The following is a 13,131-nucleotide window of genomic DNA, read 5'->3' as shown; positions in this document are numbered from 1 at the left end:
ATATATCTGGTGATCTGATCACTTGAATAGAGTTAATAGCTGTCATCATGGAATCAGGAAAAACTCTATGAGGTAAGTAAAATCTCAACTGTACCTTAAAATCTGCACAGAATAAACAGGCTCACAGAAACACTAAAATACAGTTTATATGAACATATATTTACTCAGTTATTAATTTATTCAAACTTCCATCCATCCATCCATCCATCTATCCATCCACATAACCAACCAAGCAACCATCTGCCTGTTCATTCATCTGTACATCCAAGAGAGATATGCAAAGAATTGTGTAAGCAGTGATATACTGGTACATGTTTAACCGCTGGCAATCTGAGAGGAAGAAGCCCTGGTTTGTGGCATTTGCCAACTTCCATGGTATAAATATTCCCATTGTGGTTGAATTCAAGCTACCGGTATGATGCCACCTATGCGGAGTTGACAAAGGATGCACAGTAGCACATTTTTGATAGTTTTTCCACCATACAGATACAGATAAACCCAGATAATTATAAAATGTAGTAAAGTAATTAGGAAATAGAGTTTCGAGTATTCGTAATTTTTGTCTTTAAGATAATTTATTTAATTGAAAGTTTATATAGTTTAATGACCATTGTATTTAACAACAAGATGACAGTCACAAATTAACAATCAGTTCTTGCAAGCTGGTTTGAGCCAGCCCCAGCACAAAGGAAATTTGAGGCAAAAAGGAAAAAGTTGTTCTCTACCAGAAGCAGACATTGAAAGGTGATCACAAGTGATATGACAAACAAACCTTTTAAATCTAGACTGGGGGAGACCAGTCCGATTTAGCTAAGTATAAATTATATAGTTTAAAATGCCATTTTTAATTCTACTACATTCATGTACCAGAATAACTTCAACCTTATTCTATTTTCCAGGACGAACAGCATTCAGTTAACTACTCCTTTCTGGAAATCCTTTCTTCTCTTGGCCCCTCTGATCCCTCCCCACTTCCTGTGCCACCCCCACCCCACGCCACCCATACCCACACCCCCAGGGCTCCGGAGCTGACTTTTCCTCCTCCCCAGCTCAGCATGAGTCCTTAGGTTCTCCTTACTTACATTCTTTCTAAGAATATTAATCAGTCCGGAGACTTTAAATATCCTGTTTGCCAGTGATTTCTTGTTTTTATCTAAGTATCGCATGCAAATAGTTTTTTGTTAAGCCAAATGGTGTTAAAAACTTATTTTTTAAAAGCCAGAGGTACCTTCTCTACCCTTCCTCATAACTTTCTCAAAAACAATCTCTTCCAATTCCTTTAGTTTTCTTCTACTAATTATTTGGTAGCCTTTGATGATGAGTTTTATTTGTTCTCTGATAACTTCTTATTATAATAAATGATCATTTGAGATATTTTACATCCCTTTCTTTCTCTTCTTCTTTACATTCTAAGTTTAAAAAAATCTATAGTGATATTTTATTGATAGGATTATGATGATATTATTCACTGATGGGCTAAGTAAATGTATTTTCTTTCTTAAATCAAATGAAAATGATTAACTCCAGAAAAGAAGTTTTACAGTCATAGGAAATACAATCAATATTATTGTAATGGCTGTGTGTAGTGCCAGATGGGTGCTACAGTAATCAGGGAAATGATTTCATAAATTATATAAATGTCTCACCATTGAACTTTATACCTGAAACTAATATAAAATAATTTAAAAATACAAAAAAAAAAAAAAAAAAGAATTCCACATAAATGAAATCATACAGTGATCACTCTTTGGTATCAGGCTGCTTCAGTCAACAAAATGTTTTTGATATTTATCCATATTGTTGTGAAGAGGAGTTTTCATTCAAAAAGCTAATCAACTGTTTGTTCTGCTTCTGTAAATATGCTTGCTGCATGGGCCACCCTCGAAATTGACAAAAGACTCACCTTCCCTTTTGTTGGACCGTCTAAGCAACAAATGTAACTGTTTGTACCCCCTAGCAACTCCCATGCTTTTTAACACTTTGTAACTGGTGGTAACCCACAGCAACTCCCGCCCTTTGTAACTGCAATGTAACTACTTGCAACCATAGCAACTCCCGCCTCTTTGTAATGGTCTGAGGACAAATTAACCAATCAGCTCCGTACCAAAAAGCTTCTATATAAGGATGTTGCAACTGAGCTCCGGGCCCAGATCTTCAGAGCGCTAGTTCCACTGGGACCACCGGCATAATAAACCTGAGTTCTCCAACTCTCTGAGTGCTGCTTGGTTTCTCACGGGTCTGATTTTGGATCTTTTCCGCAACAGTTGCACATATCAATAGTTTTTTCATTTTCGTTGCTGAATAATATTCTATGATATGAATTACTATAGTTTGCTTATCCATTCTCCTGTTTATGGACACCAGGACTGTTTCTGGTTTAGGACTATAATGAATAAAGCTATTATGTTTTTCATGAATAATAAAAAAAAAAAAGAAGTTTTAGTTTTCTTTTACTATGTGGCTAGATCTTCCTATACCCCTTAAGTCCTGTAAATATAATTTTTTGGTCAAATGTGTTACTAACTTTATCTTTTCCATTTTCCTTGCAGGCCCCTCCGACCTCCTGCTCCAAACTGCACTGCAGTTCTCCAGGCAAGCCACCATGAGTTGGGACCAGGGAATATGTTACCTACACTATCTCATTTACCCCTCACAATGGCCAGCAGATGGGTATACCTGGGAGACTCAAAGAGGTCAAGTATGTTCCTCAAGGCCACACAGCCGTGCTCTCTCTCACCAAGGGCACACTTAAGCTTCTTGTAGCATCCTCCAGGAGATATCCCTCACCCTGAACATGGATCTCACTTGGACTACCAGCCTCCAGAACTGAGAAAATACATTTCTGTTGTTTAAGGCACTCAATCTGTGGTATTTTGCTATGGCAGCCTGAGCAAAATAAAACAATAGATGTTATTCCTGTCCTCACTTCTCAGGTTATGCCTCTAGGAGCACCTACGGCCCCCTATCAGTCCATGTACCCACAGCAGTGAGATCACATCATTGTGGGAACTTCTGTTGGAGTGGGGGCTGACCCACCTCCTTCACCTCTGTGACCCCAGAATCTAGCCCACAGCAAGGAGCTTGATAAATATCTATGACATGCACAAATGAACAGTGTCATACTTGGGGTGGCAGATTGGGTCCCTGTCCTCTAAAGCCTGTGCTCTCTGCACAGAATTCTTCTGTCTCTTCCCCAATAGTGAGCAGTAAGCAGCCCCAGTAAAGGCCCACAGCTTTGACCTAATTTCTGCAAGGGCAGATGCCCCCTTGTGTCTGGGGGGTGGGGGTGGGGGTGGGGGTTCTTGAGCTTTAGAAAGCACCTCACCTGTCTGCCAAAGTGGCCAAAGTCCTGCTCCTTCCTGCCAAGTGGCATCTCTACAGCCTGTTAGTGTGACCTGGGCCACATGCAGATCTTAGAAAGTGCAGAGGCAGGGTGGCTTTTGAGTAGAGAGGGAAAGACAGAAGATAAGGCCTTGCTCCCTATGAAGAGAAGTTGCCACTGGGACTGGGCTGGCACCATGGGGAATGCTGGGCTATAAGTGTGACCATGGAGAAGTAGCAACCTGCACAGGGAGCCTGGGGCTGGGTTCCCACTCAGGAAGGGTGCCAGGAACCTGGGATGGGGCAGAGCTGAATCAGGAAACCTGAGCTGAGAGAAAGAACAGAGTAGTTCAGAAGAAAGCCAAGGAGGAAGAGGCAGGAGGAGGGCTGGAGGCAGGAAGAGGGCTGCAGGCAGGTGGGCCTCCATAGTGAACACTCTGGTTGCACCACCCAGATCCTGCTTCAGGACAGGGCCTTGTTCCCCTAGGAGTGCTGGCCACTGATGGCTCAGAGCTGAGGCTCTGTCCAGGAGTTACTCTGGCTGAAGGGAGCTGCCTCCCCCAGGGGACCCTCACCCATAGGGCGGCTTGGGACATAAAGTGAAGGCCCTGCTCCCAGCCTCCAAACAAGGCTTCTGCAAGGCTGCCCCAGCTCGGGAGCTCTGTGTGGGAGCAGCTCGGCTTCTCCCTGCCTGGTCCTTCTCCCCTCATCTCTCACAGAAGTCTTCTCAGGAAGTCTTCTACACGTAAATCTTGATCTCAGAGCCTGCTTCCCAGGATAGCAGAAGCCCAGTAGGGTGAGGTGGGAAGTGGCATGGGATCATAGCACATAGTGGTTTGGGCATGGAATGAGACACTGGGAAGTTTCGAATTATGTGGGGTGGTTGGAGGAATCTGGGAGCCCTTGGGGGAGGAGGCTGGCCAGGGAAGGTAAGGGGGAGTGGAGAGGCCACAGAGGCACTCAAAAGGGATGCCTGGAGGGGAGGGTTGTCATGGCTTCCTGGACTAGAGATAAGGTTAGTTTTTCTGAAAGATGGGACAAGATGAGATGGACCCAAGTTTACCACGAGGCTGCCTGCCCGTGACCATGAACAAGGACTTACATCTTTCAAAGCATAGTTTCACTTAGCCTTGGAAGATTATTGACATTTCTGCCACTTTCTGGCTCAGATTGCTGTTTGAACAGAAGATTACTACATCCCTGACAGCATGCCCCACAAGCACGGAAACTACGCACACCTAGCGGAAACTCTCAGCCCCGGCTTTGTGACTTTTAATAAAGGCATTCTGTGCTTTGGGAAGTGCCAGGACCAAGCTGGATTAGAGTCAGAGCTGGAGCTTCCTGGATGCCTGAGGTGTTAGAGAGGAGGCCTTCCTGAGAGAGGGCAGGATGCCCTAATGGGAGAACTCTGGGTTCTACCCATGACGCAGCTTGGGTGTGGAGCAGATAGCTAGGACATGCCCCTGGGGCAAGACTCAGGCTGACCACGTGAAGAGAAGTTGCCACTGGGACTGGGCAAAGCTTCCGCCAAGGGAAGCTGGGAGCATCCACCTTGACAGAACCCGTGGCACTGGAGACAGGATGCAGTGCAAGGGGCAAGGGTACATCTAAGGCCTTGAAAGTACTTTCCTATGGGTTCTCTTACCTACTACTCACAACTGTCCTGGGCGGGTGGCAAGGCCAGAAGCCAGCTGAACATCCCCCAGTTCAGAGGTGTGCCCCGCTGGCCAAGGTCACACAGTGAGGTCAGATCAGAACCCAGGGCCTCTGCCTTCCTGTCCAGCCTCTTTCTGAGGCAATGTGATAGCACTCACACGGAGCAGCTCTAACTCGGGCACATGTTTCGGAGGACTCCATTATTATCACAGGTGCACATGGGTGTCGATGCTCAGAGACGCGTGAACCTGAGCACAGTTATGCAGAGAAAGTAAGAGCTTGCGCTGGTGAGAGCTGGGAGGGGGCAACTGCCTTGGGGAGCAACTGGTACCACTTAGGCAGAAATGTAGGTATCTGCAAACTTTACCATCCAGCAGTTTAATTCCTGGATATCTGGAAATTCTGACCAGATCCATAAGGATCGAGCGCAAGGATGTTCATCGCAGGGTCATTTGTGAGGGGGTGGGCTGGGGGTGAGTAGGTGGGTGGCAGGTTATGCAAGTTTCCATCGATGTGGGTGAGGGCAGGTGAAGTGTGGCAGGAGCACACCAGAGCATAAGGGCAGCAGCTGGGTGTGTGCGTAATAATGAAGATGGATCTTAAGGACAGTGCTAATAAAAAGAAAGAGCGTAAGTTACCCAAATTAAAACAAAGGTACACAAAACAATACCATTTTGCAAAAACACAAAAAAAGATACACAGTAAGCAGGTTAGAATGATTGTCTCTTGGTGGATGGGAGTGGGATGCGATGATAAATGGGAATAAATAAATGAAACAAGAGAGGGACCTAACTGGGAGCGGTGGTGGGAATGGGCCACCCCCTGGGAGGTATAAGGAACTCAACCCCTTCTGCCTGAGGTTAAAAATAATGGTGAGAATGAGGTGGAAGGAAAAGATGGAAGGGAAGTGCTGAGTCCTTCTGGTTTCACCCACATCCCATACCAAACAGCAGACCAGCCCGAGCACGCAGGGAAGTCCCCTCTCCTTGCCCTGCGGCCCTTGCACTGTGCCAGGCCTGAGCGGGTGCTGGAGGACATGCAGAAGTGACGTCAGCAAGGTATCTGCCCTCAAGAGCTCACAGTCCTTACAGATGGTGAGACCAACGTATAAATAACCACATATTAGGGCAGCCTACAAGCAAGCATCTGGTCATCTTCTGGGCTTAGGGAAATGCCACCAACAATTTAATGCGCCCTGAATGTCATTTATTATTAAAAATTTTTTATTATTTAATTATTATTATTATTTAACAAATTTAAAATTTATTATTTAAAAATAATGTTTTAAGCTCATAGACACAGACAACAGGATGGTGGTTACCAGAGGCAAGGGAGGTGGGGTGGTTGAAGTTAAGGAGGTCAAATATATGGTGACGGAAGGAGACTAGACTAGATTTGGGGTGGCAAGCACACAATGCAATATACAGACAATGTGTTATAGAACGTACACGAGAAACTTATGGTATTAACCAGTGTCACACCGATAAATTTAATTTTTCAAAAAGAATGTTTTAAGTAGTAACTATGAGAATTCCCTTGTATTTGTGTATTATTTCTCAGCTTCCCAAGCCCTAACACTCTTTTCCTCCTACAATATTCCTTTAAGGGAGTTCTTATTACCTGTGTCTAGAAATGGAGAAAGAGGTGACTTTGCTTATCCAAGATTGCCCAGGTAGTGAGGGCGGAACGTGGATTCAAAGCCAGGCCTCTGTCTTAGGTGCAAAGTTCTCTCTACCATACCACCCTGGTTGCTTAGACATCTCTGCTGGTCGTGCCAAACTCCATGTTCAGCCCAACCTCTGGGCCTCCCATGCTGAGATCGGCCAGGAGGTCTTCGAATGAGTAGGAGTTTGGCCTTTAGTCAAAGCAGGTGCCGAGTCGCAGCTGCACTTGCCCTCTTAGACTACAAACTCATGACTAGTTTGGGGGCTGCTGAGCCAGTGTGCCCCTCTGGGTTGATGAGATGCTATTGAAGGGGATGATGTAGTTTGGTTTTGACGCACATGTACAAGAATAAATCTCAGCAACAAGCCCGTGAGCTTTCCAAAGGCCATTATTATTTGTGTACACACAAAAGATGACAGTATTAGAAATGAAAGCAGAGTCTGGAGATGCTATTATTAGGTCACTTTTATTTCGAGAACGAGGGCATCCATAGGGAAAGTTGACAACTCAGAGCCTACTTAGCTGGAATTATGTTTTCTTATGGGTGATGATAACTGTGGCCAATCAAGAGCTGTACAGTGGCCAGGACGATACTTGCCTGTAATTGGGGGAAAGGCGGGTGGCTAAAATTCTAGGACATCTATTATTATAAAAGTAATTAACATTCATGATGGAAAATAGAGAAATAAATACTGATGAAGATTAAAATAAAACACCTTAATCCTACTACCCAGAAATGTTTTCTTTCCAGACTTCTGTTCTGTTCATACCTACAGGCATATGCTCCACAGTGAAAGTTTTCATAAAGCCAATTAAACAGAGCACAATTAATTATGTTTGTATTGCATTGATTATAACAGGATCTCAAGCTTCCAAGATCTATCAAAAAGCTGCCCAGGTAAAGATCGGAAGTACGTGGTGGCGTATTTGGTCTGACCAGATTTCCTGTTGTTACCTTGTTGTTTTTCATGGAGTTGTAAGGTCAATGCCAGGGGTGACAGAGGAAGGGAACACTCCTGAGTGGGGATTGCAAAAGTAAATGAGATTCTGTTTAGCTTTTGCCCATTTCGATCAACCAGTTAATTTTTTCCTCAGAATAAAAAAGACACTCATAGCTATAGAAATACTTTAATTATTGAAATTATTGTAAGAAAAATACCTTTGTTAATGTGAGTCTAACATTCTCTAGCATTTTATCTACATTTTTCCCATTGAATTTTTTTTTTTAATATGGTGTTTGAAACCCATGTGTTTTTTTAGGAGCTGAACTAATGAAATAAAGCAGAACAAGCTCTCTTTTGATGCAAACACACGTTTGTTTGTGTACATATGTATATAATTTTAAGAATAAAATTAGGAGCATTCTGTACATACAACCTTATATTTTGCAAACTGAGTAGCACATTGTAAGCATTTACCAAGGCATTAAATATTCTTCAAAAATACAATTTTTAATGCCTAAAGTATCCCATTATGTGCATGTAACACACTATTTATCCACTCCCATGTTCAACATCTTGAGTTGCTCCCACTGTTTCTCTATTATAAAAAGAGTGCTGTGACAAACAACGATTCTCTGTCCACATCTCTCATTATTTTCTTACAATGACTTTAGAATTTTAATTACCTTCATGAGGTTTTCATCAGTACTACTGATAGTATATATAAATCTCCCAATACAATGCTTGTACACTGCAGGCAGTCAATGATTGGTAGCTATAAATAAGAAATCAAGTACGTAAGAGAACAGATCAATTCTGGCAGGGCTGAGAGTTAGGAGAGAAACATGCTCCACTTCATCAGCAGATAATGTAACTGGACAGTTTGTGGTAAAGACAATAAGAAAGGATGGGGTTGTTTTTTCTCCCAAGAGCAGAAGGGCCCACCAATACCTAAGAATGAAACGATTCCCGATTTGAACCCAATACAATACTACTGCCCTCCCTATGCCCTCTCAGACATGCTCCCCCTTAGTCATTAGAGACCTGCTGTGAACTCGCTTAAATTAATCCGGTGGAGAAGGAGACTTTGAATGGCATTAATCACACTCTCGATTCAGAACTTGCACATAGCAGAAAACTACTCAGAGAACAAATGACAGAAATCACTGTGTTCTCAAAGATTATTTATTAGCTATCCTCACTCATGGCAAAGGGAAATAAAAAAGTAAATAAAATTGAGATAAAATAAGATGAAAATCCAACATTTCTTCCCCAAGCCCCTCAGATGGACTCTACAAAATGGACCGCTAAGGGTTTTCTGTTTGCAGCTTACTTACAAGAGAACTCATTAAAAGAATAAAGAAACAATCTAATTTCTTCCAATGTACAAGGTCTGACGAGGTGCAGTAAGAAAGTCAGGAGGATGGTTTTTTTAAACAGAGACTAGAATGCTTATAAACCTAAGAGCGACAGCCCATCTGAGCCACGCAGTTACACTTGAGCACGGCTGGGGTCCTCTTTGGAGTCTTCCCAGTGTCCTAGGGAGTGGCCGACCTCTGTTCTTTGATGGCGGATTTGATTTTTGAGCACAGTCTGGTCACCTGGAGCTGGCCTGGATAATGAGGTTCATGATGCAACTTGAAGGCTACAATAATGAGAGCAGTTTTCTGATGTGGGCCGCTGCTGGCGCTGAAGGCCCTCCCTCCCCAAAGAGGTGGTGATCTTCACACCTCTGCAGCAGGCAATGTGAGCACCATGGAAGTAAGCGCAGGGCCCCCTGGGGTGTGCCTGTGGAAGGTCAGCGTTCATTTGGATGCTTAGACTCTGGGCCAGCGGTTAAAACCTTGGCTCACTGGTTCAGAGCTCACTGGGAACTGCAGCAGTACTATTTGTTCTTTCTCGCAAAATGGAAGCCTATCAATTTAAAATAAATTTATACTTGGTCCAAGAAAGGCTGGCTCTTGGAAAGATTTCCATTCTTTGGGGACTGAAGGCAAAGGGCAGGCACTGTTTTCTTTCCTTCCTTCTCTTCAAACACCCGCCTCCTAGCCCACTGGAAGATGCCTGAGTGTGTGTCCTTCACGATGCCTGTCCCCCTGGAGGGAAAAGGCCCCAAGCACCAGCAATGTGCAGGACAGTCCTTGTCACTGGATGACCTCAGGAGATTCACAGAGTGGGAGAGCTGCAGCACCTGACCACAAAGGACGTCCCTGCAGTGTCTCCCAAGGGGTTCAGACCCAGAGGCGCCCCTTTCCTTGCCCCAGATCCAGAGGCCTGAGGGCATGGCAGGTGAGAATGCACCTAGACTTCTGGGATAGGGGTGTTGCAGTTCCCATGGTAGATCCTGATGTGGCCCTCACACCGGAAGTAGGCCTCGAAGACGTCACTGTAGCCGTGGTCCCTCCACCAGGTGCAAAGCTGCCGGTTCCAGGTACAGTCCAGAACGTGGAAGAGCTCAGGATGCTCCATGCCAATCATGGTGAAGAAGTCCTGGTCCCCAAGGTGGCCCCGGAAGTGGTACTTGTCGGCCAGCTGCTGTACCTGCGCAGGCTCCAGCAGGCGGCTGTAGAGCGGGGACTGGCGCATGGCCTCCAGCTTCAGCAGCATCACCCCACTGTTGAAGCCAGGGAGCCCCTCAGGGGGAGGGCCCCCAACCCGGGTCTTGGGGTTCTCATGGCGGAACTGCCAGAAAGTGTGCCTGGGAAAGGGAGAGAGAGCAGACTCAGCCTGGTTTGTGGGGCAAAACAGCTTGCCAGCATTATTTCCCTAGGCCTCCACAACCACCCCAGAGGGAGATACCATTTCACCCCAGTTTCACAGCTATGAAAACTGAGACATCCTGAAGTTCAGAATCTGCATTAGCACCAGCAAGTGGCAGAACTGGGACTTGGACCCAGGTCTCTTGTCTCCAAGCCTCATGTTTTTCCCACCACCTAGTGCTACCACAGGATGACATCATCGTCATTGCCAACACCTGCATAGACTTAGGATGCATCAGCACCGCACTAAGTCGACTTATTTACTCCTTGCCATACCCCTACGAGATGGGAGCACTGTGAGATGACAGTCACTTCACAGCTGAGCAAACTGACGCACAGAGAGGTTCTGTAGCTTGCCCAAAGTCACACAACTGAGGAAGAAACCCAAGCATCCAGCTCCAGCATCCACTTCTTGAGAGAGCAACAATCCAAGTGGAACCGTCTACCTCCCTGTCTTTGTGATCTTGAAAAGGAAAGGGGAAAGAGAAAAGAGGGGAAGTAATTCTGAATAGTGACCTGGTAAAGACATAGGAAGCAACATACGGCCTGAAACAAAGTTGTTTTCTGCTTTAGAGCAAGCCTCATTCATTAAGACGGCAAGCCGAGCATTTCTGACAGAGTGAGCAGAGGCTGGAAGCTTGAAACGGCTCAGGACTCACACACCAAGGCCAGGTGAAAATCAGCTGTGGAACAGCCAGGTAGAATTACTTTAGAGGGACGGTCACCTCAATTTCAAGTTCTCTCTAGGTAAGGCCAGGTGAAAATCAGCTGTGGAACAGCCAGGTGGTAGAATTACTTTAGAGGGACGGTCACCTGAATTTCAAGTTCTCTCTAGGCAGATTTAGAAATCCAGTCTAGATCCATAGTTCATGAGCTGTTAGAGCCAGGGACCCTTCTAGGTCCTCTTTTCGAATGCTTCCATTTAGAAAAGGGAAGACAGACTCAGAAACCTCCCTGGGGTGACAGTCAGGGCGCTGGCTATCCTGTTCTCCAGCCTTCCTAATACGCAGTTTCTGTGCATGCTGCAAGGGGTGGGCAGCGAGCCCTGGGCAGTCACAGCAGAGGGGTCTGTGACTTGGAGGAAAGAGGAGAGACAGAGGGCCCTTTGTCACAGGCGAGGGGCAGGAGTGGGGCAGGGGGGTGTTCCACATCAGACTGCATCTCACCTATTGTTATCAGCTTCTCCCCTTCCCTAAAGAGTCTTTAGTGGGGCGTACATCACGGCAAAACCAGCTCTGCTCCCAGCCTGGAAATGCCACCCCTCTGGCCTCCCACAGCAATAGTTCCCAGGGAAGGATCTTTGTGGTGAAGTGGATGGCACAGTGGAAGGAGCCAGTGACCTGGCCCATGGCGGCCACAGCAGACCGTTTTCTAGTTCCAACATATTTCTCCGAGTCTGGGAATGGGGAGATCTTCCTCGAGGGCTCGAATATCACAAAGGGCGCTGGGAGTTTGATCTTGGTGAGGGAAAAGTGTTCCCTTTGGACATTGTTACACATGAAACACACAGGTTCATTGTTTGAGTTTTGCCATAATAGGACCATGAGTGGAACAGAGCTCTGGCGCTTGCTTGGTGATAACAAACTTGGCAAAAATAAGCTTCTCAAGCAAACTGAGATGCTGGAGTCTTTCTAGCCACAAAGCCTGCCATGATGGGATCTCAGAGGGGTTTGCAGTACAGCTGGGCAAATATTTGTTCATCTTCCAAATGGTTAATGTCAGTCCAGGTTGTAAAACCACTAAAATTCTACCAAACAGACCTGGGCCATCACCCATGGTAGAGAAGGGACCCTCCAACTAGGGGAGGGGTGTTTTGAAGGTCAAGGTGCTGGATTCATGCCTCAGGGGTGAGAACAGAAGCGTTCACCAGAAGGGGAGGCCCGGGAGAACAGACAGCAATGGAGAGGCAGAGCGGTGCCTGCAGAACTCCTGGATACCTCATCAGCCACTGAGCCCACGTCTCCTCTTGTACTTAGCCCCTAAGTTTCATCTCCTCCCTTTCCAGAGGACCAGGTGGGGTAGGGTGTGGGGTCAAGTCATCCTCTCCTGGGTCTGTGAGGTCTCCCAGACCACCATCACCTGCTTCTGCTCTATCAGCACTTCACACAATGCCCGAACAGCAGGCGCCTCAGGAATGATGAAGTGGCTGACAAGGAACGACGAAAGGTTGGTGTGGCTCAGGCTACACGGCCTTCTATGTCAGCTGGAATCAGGGGCAGGAAAATGTCAGGACACAAAGTGGCAGCTGTAGAGAGAAAACCTGCTGCTTCATTGAGCATAGAATCCACTACTGCTAGATATATTTGGGGTAGAGAGAGGAGCAGGGACCCACGAGAGGGTGCTCAGATGTTTTAAAAGGGTTCAGAAGGGTTTCTCCTCTTGCGCAAGCTAGGGGGCAGAGAGGCCACCGCAGCCCTGGGTACCCTCACAATCTCAGCTCCCCCAAATCTTCTCTGCCTACATAAGAGTGTCCTGACACTGAACTTATTGGGCCCAGGAGAGGGGACAAAACATCCTTCCAGGCAGAGACCACAACCCAGGTGCCTCTTAGGGACATAATGCCTGGCGCCACCACTCGAACAGGACGAAGAGGCATTTTACAACCAAGAGCCAGAAAGAACCAGGTCTGGGACATCAGCACACTACGATTTGTAAGGAGAAGCAAAAGAGGGACAGGAAATTAGAAATACAAGCTGCTCAGGGTGTCTGCTGAAGCAGAAACACGGCCTGAAAATAAACCACTAACTCGTTAAGTACAAAATTATTGCCAGGGTGCCCGTTCAAAGCAT

General features: G+C 46.0%; 1 protein-coding gene across 2 annotated transcripts in view; it reads right to left on the bottom strand.

Moving 5' to 3' along the window:
• Window positions 1–7,092: 7,092 nt before the first annotated feature.
• Window positions 7,093–13,131, bottom strand: part of XXYLT1 (xyloside xylosyltransferase 1) — a 161,437-nt gene continuing 155,398 nt past the window's right edge. For both annotated transcript variants that reach the window (XM_015600372.2, XM_015600376.2), the window contains one exon: window positions 7,093–10,281. In XM_015600372.2, the coding sequence (XP_015455858.1) occupies window positions 9,885–10,281 (397 nt within the window). In that variant the 3' untranslated portion in view covers window positions 7,093–9,884. The remainder of the gene's footprint in view (window positions 10,282–13,131) is intronic.

This window comes from Pteropus alecto, unplaced genomic scaffold, assembly GCF_000325575.1.
Source record: "Pteropus alecto unplaced genomic scaffold, ASM32557v1 scaffold311, whole genome shotgun sequence".
NCBI lineage: Eukaryota > Metazoa > Chordata > Mammalia > Chiroptera > Pteropodidae > Pteropus > Pteropus alecto.
The sequence above is the reverse complement of the archived record's forward strand: the minus strand, read 5'-3'. Positions and strand labels throughout refer to the sequence as shown.